Here is a 16722-nt window from a genome sequence, read left to right as displayed (position 1 = left end):
TTTTGTCTCTCCAATTTGGGTATGTTTTTGTCTCTCCAATTTGGGTATGTTTTTGTCTCTCCAATTTGGGTGTGTTTTTGTCTCTCCAACTTGGGTATGTTTTTGTCTCTCCAATTTGGGTATGCTTTTGTCTCTCCAATTTGGGTATGTTTTTTGGCTAGAAGGTCATCTGACCGTTGCTTTGGGATTTTGCATTAGTATATCATTAATTAAACTATTTCGTGATTAATAAAATTTTCTAAAAAATATTGTTACTGTGAAGTCCTAAACAATTGAAATGTGTCACCATTATATATTAGGTTGGGGAAAAAGTCTTTTCGCATTATAGTATGTATGAACTTGTAATTAAATATCTTTGGCTATACTATATGTATCTGGCTGGTTTTGTTATCAAGGAAAGTTGAGATTTTAAAGAAGATAATTCCAAAATCAAATTAGGATAATGATGTTTTTTATTTATTATTCGTACCGTCAAGATGAGTGAATCGAATGAAGAAATTCGATACATTTTAAAATTTTACTACAAAAAAGGTCAAAATGCAACACAAGCCGCGATTTTTTTTTGCGATGTTTATGGACCTAGTGCAGTGTCTGTGAGAGTAGCACAAATTTGGTATAAGCGTTTTCAATCCGGAAATTTTGATGTCAAAGATCCAAGTCGCTCTGGTCGCCCTATGACAGATAAAATGGATGCAATTTTTGAAAAAGTGGAGCAAGATCGGCATATCAGTAGTTACGACGTAGCTGAAGAACGGGGAATTGACCACAAAACAGTTTTGGCGCATTTGAAAAAACTGGGTACACAAAAAAGCTCAATACTTGGGTACCTCACGAGCTCACTGTAAGAAACTGTGTACTCATTTTTGATTCTTTATTACGACTTAATGAAACCGAACCATTTTTGAAGAAGCTGATAACTGATGATGAAAAGTGGATCACGTACGACAAGAACGTGCGAAAAAGGTCGTGGTCAAAGGCCGGTCAGGCTTCACAGACTGTGGCGAAACCCGGGATAACTCGCAACAAGGTGATGCTGTATGTGTGGTGGGATTGGAAGGGCATTATTCATTATGAGCTGTTACCACCAGGCAGGACCATCGATTCTGAACTCTACTGCTAACAACTGATGAGATTAAAGCAAGAAGTTGAGAGAAAGTGGCCGGAATTAATCACCAGAAGGGGTGTGGTTTTTCATCATGATAACGCTAGACCTCACACATCTTTGGCCACTCAGCAAAAACTGAGAGAGCTTGGCTGGGAGGTGATAATGCATCCGACGTATAGTCCTGACCTTGCACCTTCAGATTTCCACCTGTTTCAGTCTCTTCAGAATTCTTTAGGCAGTGTCAGGTTATCATCACGAGAGGACTGCCAAAACCAATTATCGCGGTATTTTGATCAGAAGCCCCAAAATTTCTATAGCAATGGGATCATGTCCCTACCTAAATAATGGCAAAAAGTTATCGAACAAAATGGTACCTACATACTTTAGTTAAATGTAAATAAAGTATATTAAAAAATGTTTTGAATTTTCTTAAAAAATGCGAAGAAACTTTTTCCCCAACCTATTATTTTATGTTTTTTTTTTTTTTATTTTGACGTGATAACGTCTTTAAAATCGTTTTAGTCGGGCGACATGTTCAGAAACTTGTGTCACACCAAAACCTCACGAGCGCGATCGCAGGTATAACGAGAGAGAGACGGACCGATCTCCCGTCTCATCTCGAGCGCTGCCAGTCATTCCGTGAATGTATGAAGAAAAATGTATATCATAGTCGAATAAGTAAACTTGTCATTTTACACCCGAAATTTATCATCAAAAGTGTGAATAAAACGATAGATGTAATTTAAAATTTGAAAAAATTGTTATCTTCATTAATTCCTTACTTCCCAAAAACTTATATCACCAATAAGACGTTATCACGTAAACATCTCGATCGTAAACCTACTTTACAAACAACCAATATTTTTTACACGCTTTATATTAGCTTCACCTGTATGTATGTAACCGACTCCTTCGGACTCGACTCTGTGCCATATTTTTCGTCTATCGAGCAACCCACGCTTTTTCACAATAATACCAGTATTTTTTGTTCATTACCATTTTCAGCCTAAATTAGGAATTATTTTTCACTTTTTAGTTTGATGTGCTTTAAAAGCGTGTTTTATAGTTTTTTTAAACTATATTTTTTTTTAAATCCATCTGCAATCAGCCTCATGGCTTTTATCATTTATAAGAAATAATGGCAATTAGGGAACGCAAATCCAATAATTTTTTTATTCCCTCCGTATTTCGTAAACTGTCAGACTGCGGCAAGTTTTGCCCTTATCAGCCGATACACACTGTACGTCGTTTCCAAAAGGCCCGAAGTTAGGGGGTTGACGTGTTGCTGAAGTCTCATTTTGTATCGCACGGTTGATCTAAAAGATCAAAAGATGTCTTCCTCGACAGTGGCATTTTCCAAATATTTATGGACTTCAGTATTTCGTGTTAACCACAGCGCACCGCTCATATTTCGCAGTGTTTTGTTTTGTAGCTGCAGGATGTCGATATTAGAGCGGCTTGCTGACCCCCAGAGCTGTATCCCATAGAACCATATTGGTTTTATTACAGTTCTGTAGATGAGAAGTTTATGGTTACAGTTCATGCTACGAAGCCTACCAATGTTTTAATGACGACTCATTAGTCTAGTGGTTAGTACCCCTGACTGCGAATCCATGGGTCCCGGGTTCGATCCCCGGCTGAGACGAACATCGATGTGATGAGCATTTGGTGTTGTGCTTAGGTCTTGGGCGTTTAAATATGTATTTATATGTCTATCTATCTATAATATGTATGTTTATCCGTTGCCTAGTACCCATAACACAAGCTTCACCAGCTTAGCGTGGGACTAGGTCAATTGGTGTGAATTGTCTTTAAAAAAAAATGTTTTAATTAAAAAAATTATCATTCCCCAGATCAAGACCTGCCGAACAATATGATCCACCAGGTAGCGATTAAGTCTTTGCCCCAGGAATGGCTCTGGTGCGAAACGTGGTGTGACAATAAATCTAAAACATATGCGAAAACGATTGATCTTGTAAGTACTATTTATAGTTGATATTTTACCTATTTTAATATTATTTATTAATAACTAGCTGGCCTGGCGAACATCGTACCGCCTAACAGTCGATTCTTTATTTTTTTAAATACTTATTCTGCTATTCGGGACACCGGTCTAGCTAGTAAGATAAAAAAAAGAAAGTTGATAATACAACAAATACATTATGTCAAAAATAAAAATTTACCTTCCCGGAACCCCTCCACTAACACTTGAACTTTATGATATTATTAAAGTTCAAATTGCCTTTAAATATTATTACGAATATTTTGTATGGGAATATAGAAAAGTGTTTTTAGACTTTTTCACTCAATTTTTTTTAAATTTTTCTCTCCGTAAGAACCATCCTCGTACTTCAAGGAGTATTATAAAAAAAGAATCAGACAAATCGGTCAAGCCGTTTTCATGTTATGTCGTGACAACGGAAAACGGGTTTCATTTTTATATATATAGATTACAATACAGTACTATATTCAAAATGAGAAATATAAGGTGACGGTCTTCCCTCCGTAATGGTTTAAAAAAAAACTAAAAAGGCCTATAGATGCCAACAAACCACTATATTATTTTAACAATACAAAGTAACAAAAGTAAAAAGCTGTACAAGAAAGAATTTGGTGTAGATAAAAAAACGTGTGTTTGTATATACACGCGTTACAAGTAACAAAAAAATTATTTTACGTTTGTAGAAAAATCGACACTAAAGAAAAAACAAAAGTATTTACATTGAAAGTTTTATTATAACACATTTGTAGTTAAATAGAGTTTAGTTAAATATCAAAATGATTACAATACGAAATTTTGACTATAGCTAACTTTCGGGTGTCGGTTTTTTGTGACGGTGTGCGCATAATTTTTCCCTAACGCGCCAAAAGAACTTCAAAAAATCCTAAATATAATTTTATTATTTTAAATTAAGGATTTAGTTATTTTGAGAAGTTCACTATATCACCCCAACAGTAATATAATGCAGTCAAATATATATCTTTATATATATATATATATATATAATGAATGAAACTGAAATGTGTTGCAAAAATATGTATTTTAAGAAACAACATTATATTTTGTTATTTTACTTGAAATTCACTTTTATCCAATTACTTTTATAATCTACTAGCAGACCGGCCAAGCGTTGCTGTGGCTAAGGTTTTTGTTATATTACATAGTAGCAAACTATTCAAGGGAAACGGTAGGAGAACACCAGTCATGGGGACCACCATGCTTTATTGGTGGTTATACCATTAAATTGTAGCTTATGTGAAACGTTGGTACTTTTAACACAGCGCCATCTGTTAGAATTGTGACTATCAAATAATAAACAAATATTTTGCAATAAAATAATATTGCGGGTATAAATTGAGATGTAAGCTATCCTATCTTTTAAGTTAGATCAAACTGCACACGGTGTGCAATTTTGATTGATATCGGTTCAGTAGTCCATAGCGGACAAACAACGTGACACGTAATTTATATATAATATTAAGATTAAAAAGGTACTAACAAAAAAATCTTCATATTCAAATTAAAATGACTAACACATACATAGACAAACAAAACTAGCGTCTTTTCCACAGACTAACAAACAAATTAAATTGAAAATCTATTACCACAAAATAGATAATTAATAATAATCTAAATAATCAAATCTATGAAAAATCTAATTTAATAAATATAATAATTTCTTTACATACATATATATGTCTACTGTACATGTGTATGTCACAGATATCCTCTTAAATAGCTGGACCGATTTGAATGAATTTCTTTGTATGCGTTTGGGTGGCGCCCTTGATGGTTTAGATTCACAAATCAGCCCGTCAGATGGCGCTGCAGTCGGTTATTTATCTATACAGTAAATAAACAGCTGGTATATCTTAATATATATATTTCTTGTGTGCGTGTGTATGTGACTGAACTCCTCCTAAACGACTGGACCAATTTTGATGAAATTTTTTGTGTGTCTTCAAGGGGATCTGGGAATGGTTTAGATTCACAAATCAGCCCGCCAGATGTTAAGGGTAGTCCACCCCTAAATTTTTATTTTTATTTTTTAGACAAAATTTTTAATTTCTATTTTTTTATGATACAGCATTAAAAAATACATACAACCCCTAATTTTCACCCCTCTATGATCAACCCCTATTTTTTTATTATACATGGCAAAACGACGTTTGCCGGAGCAGCTAGTATCAGATATAAATCTTCTGTTCGTAATTAAACTCATAAATGGTTGAACAGATTTTGATGAATTTTTTTGTGTTCAAATGGAGTCTAGAATGATTTACATTATTAGATATTTTTTTGATTCTAAGACGCACAGGGCAGTTCAATTATTTGTTTTTTTTGTAGTGCAACAACCCATTGACGAAGGAGGCTAAATTATCCGCCGCGATGCGTATCGTACCCGAATGGAAGGAATACGACGCTGAAGTGAAGGGCCTGCAGGCGCGGGTACGTCGCGGCCTTTATCAGAGGAATGACTCTGATCAGGTTAGTTTTTCTTATTTTATAAATCTAATATATTATAACGTATAATGTTTAGAAATTGTGCTTATGTGTTTTGATAATTTTAAAATTTATTTATTTTTTTCAGGAAATCGAACACAGCGTAGAAGATACACCCATTACGGAAAAGAATTCTGGTAATTATTTAAAAAAAAAAAATATTTTTAGTCTTTATTTAAAACAGTTTAAATCAATTTCATCGAGTTTGTAACACCAAAATGTTTCAATTGTTTATCTAGTAATAAGTACAGTGCAACCTCGATATAACAAATCGGAGGGGAACAAGAAAATATTCGTAATATCAAGTAATTCGTTGAACTGAGGTTTGTTATGTTGAGGTTAGATTGGTCTAAAATTCGTTATAAAGAGGTAAAAGAATAGTTTTTTAGAACACCTTTTACGTTTCTGAGCCATTTTAACTTAAATCTTTAACAATAGTGACGAGCAGAGGTGTTTACATTACTTTCCATCAAAACAACAATGATTACTTAATACTTTACAAACAAAAGCGTGTCGAAACATGTCGAGACATGAATCACATTATAAGATTAAGAGTTATATTATTGGTGGAAACTTTATATAAAGGTTTTGGGTTGGCAAAATTCGTTAATTAAAGGTATGAATACTTTTTCTTGATAGTTGAAAATTCGTTATAAAGAGTTTGTACGCAAAGAATGTTCGCAATGTAAAGGTATATTTTATATTGACTCTTATGGACAATTCAAGGGGATTACGAAAAATTTGTTAAATCGAGGAAGTCGTTATATTGAGGTACGTTATATTAAGGTTGCACTGTATTACTTAACGAATGGGGGGGGGGTCCTTTTGTAAAACGTTAGGCGGGGCGGGGATTGAATGCTATTGTTAATATTATTTTCGACTTTTTAGTACTTTACACCACATAATGGTAACTTTTAGGTATAAAGAGTCACTTTGGTGGTCACGAAACGTTTTACTATACTTGGGCACAGAAAAACGTTACGGCGCGTTACATGGGGGGGGGGGGGGGGGGGGGGGGTTCAATAATCTCCAAAAATTGCGTGATGTAATACTTGAACGCTAGGTGAAAAGGTCTCGGTAGGGTATCCTTTTAACCGAACTAGCTCTAGTCTTAGATGAGAATGAATTTGCTTTTACTTAAAACATATATTTTGTTTGTTTCAGGTGAACACGAACACACAGAATTATGATGAATCACTGGTATATTTGTTATTTTTTTGGTTATTTGTGACAAAGGACTGTATAGTTTTAGTCAATTTTGTAAGTTTTGCCATAGAGATAGATGTGAATCATCAAAGAGAATAGAATATGTCAAGAGTTTCATGTTATACATTTTGACGTAAACAATTTGGAAATATATTTTGCGTGCTCTTCAACAATCGTATATTTTAATTAACATAAACGAACCAGGGACTTCATTTTAGAAGTAAGGAACTAACTATTATTAAAACTCAGTGTTTTTCTCACTTTTGTTATACCTGAATTTATTTTTTTATGGAAATCATACCCGTGACACAATCTCAAAATATGATAACAAAATTTATAGATTTTGAAGTGATTTTACCGTCTGGAAGGAATTTTCAAATTTATCAGCGCATATGGTCCATTAATCGATGTAGTGATCAGATTTCCAAGTTGTAACTATTTATATAAAAACTTTTTTAGCGTTGCTAGATGTGTTGAAATAAATTTAAAAAATAAACAAGAAAATTTACAAGTTTAAACAATTTTCAAATATACAATTTTAATACTAGAACTAATTATGTTAATTGAAAAGGTAATTTATTCTTTTTAATATTACATGTTAACGCTTTCTTATAGTTGTTTAATCTTCAGTAGTAATTTGAGAGCCCAAATTGTCAAAACAGATGTCAATTGATGACATTAAAAATATGGTTGCGTCATATTACTGTCAAAAACAACGATTCCGTCATCCAGATACACCAAATTCTTTTAGCAATAGTAGTAGTGATATTAAATATGGAAGTTGCAATCCAAACGAATAACAATTTCTATTAATTATTCGATTTATCATTCACCTAGATTTTCAATTCAGAACTTTAGACTAACAATATGGTGCGACAGAACCGACTATTTGATGGCGTATTTAACCGGTTTTCAAAGGTGTACTATTTACCACCGGTGATTGTCATAAAGATCGAAATAAGTTGATATATAATGGGAATGTTCCGTTACCATCCGTTACCAGATTAAATTCTTGAATATAGCTGTATTAAATTAAATGTCTATGACTAGACTTGATTAGAGGTTTAAATATAGTTTATGATTGGCCATTGTGTCCTAGTGGAAGTAATTAGTTCTATAGAATTTGGGTTTGCTTTCGTAAAGTAATAACAAAAATATTGTTCGTTTGTTTTATGACGGGTGCGTCTAATGTTTGACGGTTTTGTTCCTTAATTAATGTTTTTTTTTGTTCTTGATTGTTCCTTAAATTTACGATATAAAATAAAATAAAAATACAGTACCTATAGTTTTTTATAATAACAGAATTCGATTCACATGTGTTTGAAGTATCGATTTTATCATTTAATCGATGTTTGACGGCTCAAATGAAGCTGATAATGACAGCTGTCAATTGTCATTTGTCAAATTGGCTCTACTAACTTTGTGACAGAAAATTGGTAACCAATCTTTTCCACAGTCAATTAAAATTCTTGTTGTTTTTTTTTTAATTGTATAATATGTGTTTGGAAAATTTTCGTGAATATTTTTGTAGCTATTATTTTAAATAATCGGGGGCGATACCAGTGAAGATCACCTTGATATCTTTGCTGAAGATTCTCGAACAATTCAAATCTCTATGGTTAAAAAACATTTGCTTACCTTGAAAAAGGATCAACTATTCCATTTTTAATCATTTTGTACGTGTTTAAGGAAAATGTGATTGCGTAGATATAAGATTATTTGTAAAAATGTTATTTTGCAAGATTCCTACTTCAATTCCCAGTCACGAACACCACAGATTTCAATAAAGTTTTTGATAATATTTTGGTTTTATTTATTTATTTAATCCAAGATGTCAAAGTGAAAATATATTTTACGACTCATTGGTCTCGTGGTTAGTACCCCTGACTGTGAATCCTTGGGTCCCGGGTTCGATCCCCGGCTGAGACGAACATCGATGTGACGAGCATTTGGTGTTGTGCTTAGGTCTTGGGTGTTTAAATATGTATTTATATATCTATCTATCTATAATATGTATGTATATCCGTTGCATAGTACCCATAACACAAGCTTCACCAGCTTAGCATGGGACTAGGTCAATTGGTGTGAATTGTCAAAAAAAAAAAAATATTTAGGAATTTTCTGTCATAGAACGTCAAAAAATAACCATAAAAAGTTACTAAATGAAGGGAGTAGAAACTGCACCATTTTAATCGCCAACTATTTTATTTTACAAGATAAGGGGCTGTAATCATTACACATTGTCCCACATGGAATACACTGGCTCCAAAATGAAACATAATAATAAAGCCAAAATAAAAATATATTAGATTATTTTATAACTGACCTATCGTTATATGATGTCGGGATTGGAGTATCGTGACATCGGATCTACAGCTTGATTTATTCAAGGAGTTATTCACCGCCAACTTCCTAATATTTTCTCATATTGACGAATCTAAAACAATGATTATTTTACCGGAATTCAAACTCAGGACTTCGGGGTAATGCGCCACGTGTGATAACCAGATGAATGGCTCTCCCAGTACCTATATTTAATATACCAATCCCCATTGCTACTATTAAATTCTTTCACTACTAGTATTGTCTTCGTAAAAAATCACTGTCTAGGAAAATCAACGATTCGTAGCAAGTACTTCTTGTATTTTATAAATATACTAGCTGATCCGGCAAACGTCGTTTTGCCATGTATATCATTTATAATAAAAAATAGGGGTTGGTCGTAGAGGGGTGAAAATTAGGGTTTGTATGTATTTTTTAATGCTGTATCATAAAAAAATTAAAAAAAATTTTTTTTAGGGATGGACTACCCTTAAAATTTAGGGGCATGAAAAATAGATGTTGTCCTATTCTCAGACATACCCAATATGCACACAAAATTTCATGAGAATTTTATATATTAGATATTGTATATAGATACCGGGAGTAAGGGACTGAATGAGGTACAAAAAAGGTGGGTTTTAAATGAATACAATCTTTGCGCTAAGTACGAGTTTATTTACAGTCTATTTAGATACGAAATAAGTGTTTATATTTAATTACTATCACCTATATTTTAAAATAATATCTTTATCTGTCAAAATAATATACATCAGTAACCTTCCTTTTATGCGATTAAAGAAGTTTGTATGAAAAGTTTTGGCAATTTAAAAGTTTCGAATACAGTGCCACCAACAACCGTTAACGGCAAGTTTTATTATTTGAATTATTATTATTATCATAGCAAGGGGTTTAAAGTGAATTAAAAAAATAAATTAATTCTTTATAGCAGTGTTCAGTGCAGTCCTGTTGTAACGGACCCTGGCTGGGCAACAATAGACATTTCGTGAAGGAAAACATCGTGAGGAAACTTGCCTTAAGCTTAGGTTTCTTAGAAAAGCGGTGCCGTTATCTAACGGCCGTAATGTAACGTTGGGTGACGTCACCCATACGATGTCTATAAATAACATCGGATAAGGTTTTCTAGAGAACGTTAAGTGTCACCGTAACGTCAAATAGCGGTGCTGTCAATTGCATGATGGCCGTCATAGCGGTGATAAACATTAGTTCAACGTTTTTCGCGTGAAGCGGTGCTCATATTTAATTAATACCATGAGTGGAAACGTGACTTGGACGAGCGAAAATGATGTTTTGTTTTGCATTATGTTAAAAAGTAAAGACGGCCGTTATTAACAACCGTAAAATGACGACCGTTAGTTAACCGCACCGCTTTTCTAGGAAACCTAAGCTTTAGACCCAAAATGGGTTTTGTTAGGCACAGGACGCTGATCACGTACTTGCCTATTAGTAAAAACAAATAATTACTGAACAAATTCAGGAATCTGAGGGCATGGGTTGCAGCGACATCTATTGAACGGGAGAATTTGGTACCTAAATTATGTTGCAGTATACAATAGGTATTATGACATTTAGGTAGAGATAAATAAAGACAGGCTTTAGTCTTTTACATAAACGAAACCAACCTTCAAAATATAAAAATAAAATACATATCGACTTAAAATATATTATCATGTCATAAAAATATAATAACTACTATTCAATCCAGTACACGACCGCATTTGCGTTGAATAAAATATGTACGGGAATTCGTATTTGTTCTTATCATACACGTTCTATAGGCTTTAGGTATTCTACGCCTGTCGTGAGGTATCGTTTGCTATGGAAGTGGAAACGCTTGATTCGCTGACATTCCCATACATTTCGTCATGATCGTAGAACAATGTCGGATTTGAAAAAAATCCAAAATCCACTATTTATAATATTTGGATGCTTACTAAATATTACGGCTACATAAAAAAATCCATGTTTTTTAAATTTCAAATTAATATGTATAACATACAGTCGGTAAAGTGACGGATTTGATAGACGCTCATAGAAGCATTTTTCTAGAAAACTATATAATTTAATGTTATTTTTTTTGTAAGATAAACCCTTTTGTTTGCTTGTATGCCAATTTTCATAATAACAGAATATGAATTAAAAAAGTTATGACAAAAAAAATAACATGATCATTTTATTTTGAAATGGCCTGTATAGTCAGATCCAATACATTTTATGACAATTGACAACTATTTTTAACATACATTTTAAAATACGATTACACAACTATTTACACTATTCTAAGTCTGTGCATGATAAAATCTACCGCACCTACAGCTACTCACATTTATTGTCATTAATTCTATTCTAAATAAATAATTTAATTCTAAGTACGTTAATATTACATTTCTACAAGCCTATCAGCCGTACAGAGTCATTCATTATGAGATAATGGTTAGTAAGAAGTGAATTTGAATAAAGCTACAAAAGTTTTACTGCTGTTTTTAATAATAGTGCAGGATTGGCATAGTAGCTATGGGAGCGTTCAAGTATTACGTAACGTATTTTTTGTCCTTTTGTGAAACGTTACGTTGCGGGGCGGGGATTAATTTACGCGTTATTGTTATTATATTTTTCGACTTACACCACATAATAGTAACTAAAGAGTCACTAGGTGGTCACGAAACGTTTTACTATACTTGGGTACTGAAAAACGTTACGGCGAGTTACATGGGGGGGGGGTCCATAATCTCCCTTATGCGTGTTTGAACTTAGCGAACGTGCATTCAAATCACGGCGGTGACCCAATGCTTGTATGCGCGCAATTAACACTAGCTCCTATTATTTTTAACCCAAAAATTGACGCCACATCAGACACAGGAGATCACATAATGCCAAAACCCATAATAGGGTTGCATCGCTTATATTTAAGCTTCCTTAAGTCACTTTAATCGTTTAAAAAAAATAACAGGCATTAAATTTTGTAGTGGGGTTGCAAAGTTCTAATGTAATCATTGATCTACCGTTAGACTTAATGAATGACTCTGAGTACGATATTTATTAACCCCTGAAGGATAAGATGTGGCAGCGATACTCTATTTATTATCTTCAATTACTCAAATATGTAGGATATGGAGTTAAAATTTCCTATTAAAGACATTGTTTGAATTTGCATAAACAAAATTACAATTTATATGTGAGTACATATTATATGACTAGTACTGAACGGGAAAATACTTTGGTTACATAAAAATTTCAAGTAATTATTTAAATCAAATAAAGAACATACACGTTTTCAAAACATAGTTCGGAAATAATACAGCGAGGAATTTGGCACTAACTTCTCGATAAGTATACATCAATTAGTTAATTAACATTTTTGATAGCTTAAAGTAACGAAAAGTCATTACTGTTGAGATGGAAACCAAAATGTAATACAAATAGTATTTTCCGTATATGTTACTATTCAATAGTACGTCTTGTTATACGCCTGATAATCCTATACGAAAAACGTGTACTGTGGTTAACTTTTTTATTATTACGCGCATTATTTTTACGCGTTACAGTATTATCAGATTTAGGGTCTGTTTCACAATGTACGGATAAGTTCTACATAAGTTCCAAATTAGCTATTTATTGCTTATTGGTAGGATAATCACGTTTCACGACTGTCAGATAGCGCTATTCGTCACATAATGTCTATCATAAGTTATGAGTCCGATGAATGTCAAATAGCACAATTTATCTTCCAAATAATGTTTGTGTTGCATAGCTATTTGGTACTTTATCCATACATTGTGAAACAGACCCTTAAAATAAGAAATTCCTGCATTTGTGTGATATTCGACATATAGCATGTAGCGGAGATATGTTTGAGATAGGTAATGTTGACTAGCATTTCAAAATGGCTTCTTTTAAATAAAGTGATCCTCGCTGTTTAATTGGAATGGTTTAGTTACAATAATGTTCTTCGCTGGTAACTCGACATAGTTGACAGTCAACTCGACAGCACCAATGGTATCGGCAATGACAGCGTTCAAGTCGACTGTGACGTAGCGCCTTTCTTCCACGACCGCAACACAACCTTCCACAGCCACCAGGCCCGGATCCAAGGCTCACATTGCATTGCCTGTAAATTGTATTGTAAGTTATCGAACTTGCTTCGAAATGACTATGTGTACAGATACCGGCAAACATCTTGAACAAATATCCGTGGCTTTTTAGCGATATTTAGGTATCACTTGCGGAGGGGCGCGGGCGGCGGGAGAGTGACGTGTCGATCGCGTAATTGGTAAATCAGTTGACGTTTGTGTTGTATGTGTACGATGCGCAAACTTTCCCCCACTCACCTGTTTAATGCTCAAGAAGTTTGCCGGTATCTATAGATTGAGTTTAAGAAATTAAAACGCTTTGCTTGAACTCCTTGCGGTCGGTAAAATTAGTATTTACGTAAAAAATGTTTGCTAATAAAAGCTTACATCTAGGAACACACAAAAATAACATTAAATAGTAATTGTAGGACCTTTAACAGGGCACAGCATGTTTTGTACTTTACTATTGTTAACAGAATACTTACAAACTATAAATATGTGATCTTAAATGCGAGAGATAAATGAAAAGCATACTTTTGGAAAAGATAGCTCTGCAAAGAGAGAGGTAGAGAGGAGAGGTTTCTGTAAGGGAGAGGATAAATTTCAGAGAAAAAGAAAGCATTTAACAACCAGCTAACACGATCTCAGGATTACCATTTTATCATAAACTCCTACCCATATTATTTATGTATTTATTAACCTTTATTGCATTACATTTTTGGTACATATACATACAGATAACACATATTAAGGAGGCAAAGGGGGCAACAGACAACCCTAGTGAAAATAGGAAAAAATACTAAGGGTACACCGTACAGTGAAAATTATATTTTTTTTTTAAATTTTATTTCAAGCGAAACCATTCAATACATACACAGATACAAATCTGTTATCACTTTCTAAGGTATTTTTCTCTGTTTTTGTAATCCTTCAGTAAAATTTATCTTTGTTAACTTATTAATTATAAGCAACATCTTCGGACCTATTATATTATCGACACCACACATCGATATAAATTTTATAACTTATTTCTTTCTTCTCTTCTGTTTTTGTTGGACTGGCTACTAATAAATACTTATCAGAAATAAGAGCACTTTTGGTAAGACAAATAAGTTAGGTTTTATGGTTTAATTTCGTCCAGAGGCTATCCGTTCAAAACCTGGTGTAGTCATCGATTTGTGTCATTCACAGAAGACTAGGTGGTCATGGGATATAGGAAGGGAGTAGTACACTTACATAATTATACTTGAAAGAATCAATCAAAACTGACGGTTAACTGAATGAGCCAAAGTCAGCTGCTCTGCGATTCTGTAACTCACTTTTCGAACTCACACAGCGGTTTTCGCGAGTTCGAAAAGTGAGTTACAGAATCGCAGGGCTGGTGTTTCTGGTTTGGCTTGTTAGCCACTATGTTCAAGAGGGCCTGGTGACTTGTAATAACAGGTTTTCCCAACCTTTTTCAAGCACCAGTCTCTCAGTATAATACATAGCTTTAAGCTTTTTGTCAAGTTTATTAATTAAATGAATGTGAATGTGTTACCTATATGAATAAAGGATTAGAATCATCATCATTTTGTTTATCACATCGGTGATTGGTCTGCGTCGACCAATCCTTAAATAACGTCATACATAGCGCATATATGTACTTTCTTTATATTAATAAAATTATGTGTGTGTGTTGTGTGTGTGTTTCTTACCTGCCATGGGTTCCCAAAGATCCCGCAGCGTTATCCGGTTCGCAATAGTCTGGACTTGGTGTGACATATCGCAGCCGGGGCTTCGCCCTAGCAGCGCGTCTTGTGGCCCTTAGAGGCCCAGCCCGTGCCGCCTCCCTCGCCAATTCGGAGGCTGTTCTTTGTAATGGAGCTAAAGATCGCCAACATGTTCGCACCGAGCACGACCCCGACACGCCATGGCAGGTGCATTTCGTGCGCATACTATTTGATACTGTCTGGATAAATAATTTCATTAATAACTAGCTGGCCTGGCAATCATCGTACCGCCTAACAGTCGATTCTTTATTTTTTTTTAACTACTTATTCTGCTATTCGGGACACCGGTCTAGCTAGTAAGATAAAAAAAGAAAGTTGATAATACAACAAATACATTATGTCAAAAAATTTAAATTTACCTTCCCGGAACCCCTCCACAAACACTTTAACTTTATGATTTGGAATTAAAGTTCAAATTGCCTTTAAATATCCCGAATATTTTGAATATTTTTTCGAATATTTTGTATGGGAATATAGAAAAGTGTTTTTAGACTTTTTCACTCAATTTTTTTTTTAATTTTTCTATGCGTAAGAACCATCCTCGTACTTCAAGGAATATTATAAAAAAAGAATCAGACAAATCGGTCAAGCCGTTTTCATGTTATGTCGTGACAACGGAAAACGGGTTTCATTTTTATATATATAGATTATATATTTATTAATTAAGTAGAGGCAAGAAGTCAATAACACAAGAGTGCCTTGCCCGTTAAGACCCTATCCCAGTACGAATTGCTGTTTCAGTGTCTCGGGGTGGACTGCGGGGCGCAGTGGAGTTTCTCTTTGTGGTTCCATTTTACCGAGTTTTCACTCATTGATAATAATCAATGTAAACCAAATAAAACCGTACAAAGATATAAAATATTCATGTGTAATGTGTATGTATGTTTAAAACTTAAACAGTTTTTTTAATTATTTAAAAAACTGCCCTGCGATTCAGTAACTCACTTCACGAACTCACACAGCGGTTTTCGCATCGGCGGTCTCTCTCAAATCAGTCGTGAAGCAGTCATTTTATGATTTGGCATTCTGATAAACAATAAAGTACAAGCTCCCACCTTTTCAGAATGCCAAATCATAAAATGACTGCTTCACGACTGATTTGAGAGAGACCGCCGATGCGAAAACCGCTGTGTGAGTTCGTGAAGTGAGTTACTGAATCGCAGGGCTGGTGTAAGTTAAAATCTGTTAAAATAATTAACTGTGGAAATCGAGCTTTCGTCAACTGTTATTTTCATACAAAGGTCTATCCTCAGACACCTACGACCTCCCATGGATAGCTTGTATCGACAGATGGCTATTACAATCCGTCGATTGGTTATTGGCACACTTGTTACAACATTTAGATTGAGATTACTACCTCAGATATGGGGGATTATGGATTGAGATAGGTTATTGGGTTCAGGCGTTAATGTATGGGGTTTGTGTTAAGCCAAACAAATGTAACTACTTAATATAGAGTTTTTCGTTATAACGACTGGCGTTATTAAGAATTTACACTGTATATGTATATTGTATATGTAATATTTGGTTAGCACGATTCAGGGCATGACGTCATATAATTTATTGTTGACACAGACTAATTACCCCGTAGATGCTACACGCGTGTAAATCAAAAATCGTGTAATCGCGAATTCTAGACTCAAAAACCACTTCACAAATACAACACCAATAAAACATACGCAAAATCCGACTTAAAACAAAATATAATAAACTATTTCCTATATT

At 34.0% G+C, this 16722-nt stretch overlaps 2 protein-coding genes across 2 annotated transcripts in view; one reads left to right on the top strand and one right to left on the bottom strand.

Annotated features, from left to right (window-relative positions):
* Window positions 1-8616, top strand: part of LOC125061944 (UDP-glucose:glycoprotein glucosyltransferase) — a 47694-nt gene extending 39078 nt beyond the window's left edge. The window contains exons 25-28 of the mRNA XM_047667579.1: window positions 2959-3080; window positions 5454-5594; window positions 5698-5746; window positions 6774-8616. Coding sequence (XP_047523535.1) covers window positions 2959-3080; window positions 5454-5594; window positions 5698-5746; window positions 6774-6799 — 338 coding nt within the window. The 3' untranslated portion in view covers window positions 6800-8616. The remainder of the gene's footprint in view (window positions 1-2958; window positions 3081-5453; window positions 5595-5697; window positions 5747-6773) is intronic.
* Window positions 8617-12859: 4243 nt separating this feature from the next.
* The window catches only part of LOC125061873 (protein Wnt-11-like), a 50851-nt gene continuing 46988 nt past the window's right edge, over window positions 12860-16722 (bottom strand). Inside the window, exons 6-7 of the mRNA XM_047667509.1 lie at window positions 14923-15176; window positions 12860-13263 (exon numbers count right to left, since the gene is read on the bottom strand). Of these exons, the coding sequence (XP_047523465.1) occupies window positions 13086-13263; window positions 14923-15176 (432 nt within the window). The 3' untranslated portion in view covers window positions 12860-13085. The remainder of the gene's footprint in view (window positions 13264-14922; window positions 15177-16722) is intronic.

The sequence above is a fragment of the Pieris napi genome, chromosome 24 (genome assembly GCF_905475465.1).
Source record: "Pieris napi chromosome 24, ilPieNapi1.2, whole genome shotgun sequence".
Lineage (NCBI taxonomy): Eukaryota > Metazoa > Arthropoda > Insecta > Lepidoptera > Pieridae > Pieris > Pieris napi.
Note: the sequence above shows the minus strand (reverse complement) of the source record. Positions and strands in the feature narration are given on the sequence as shown.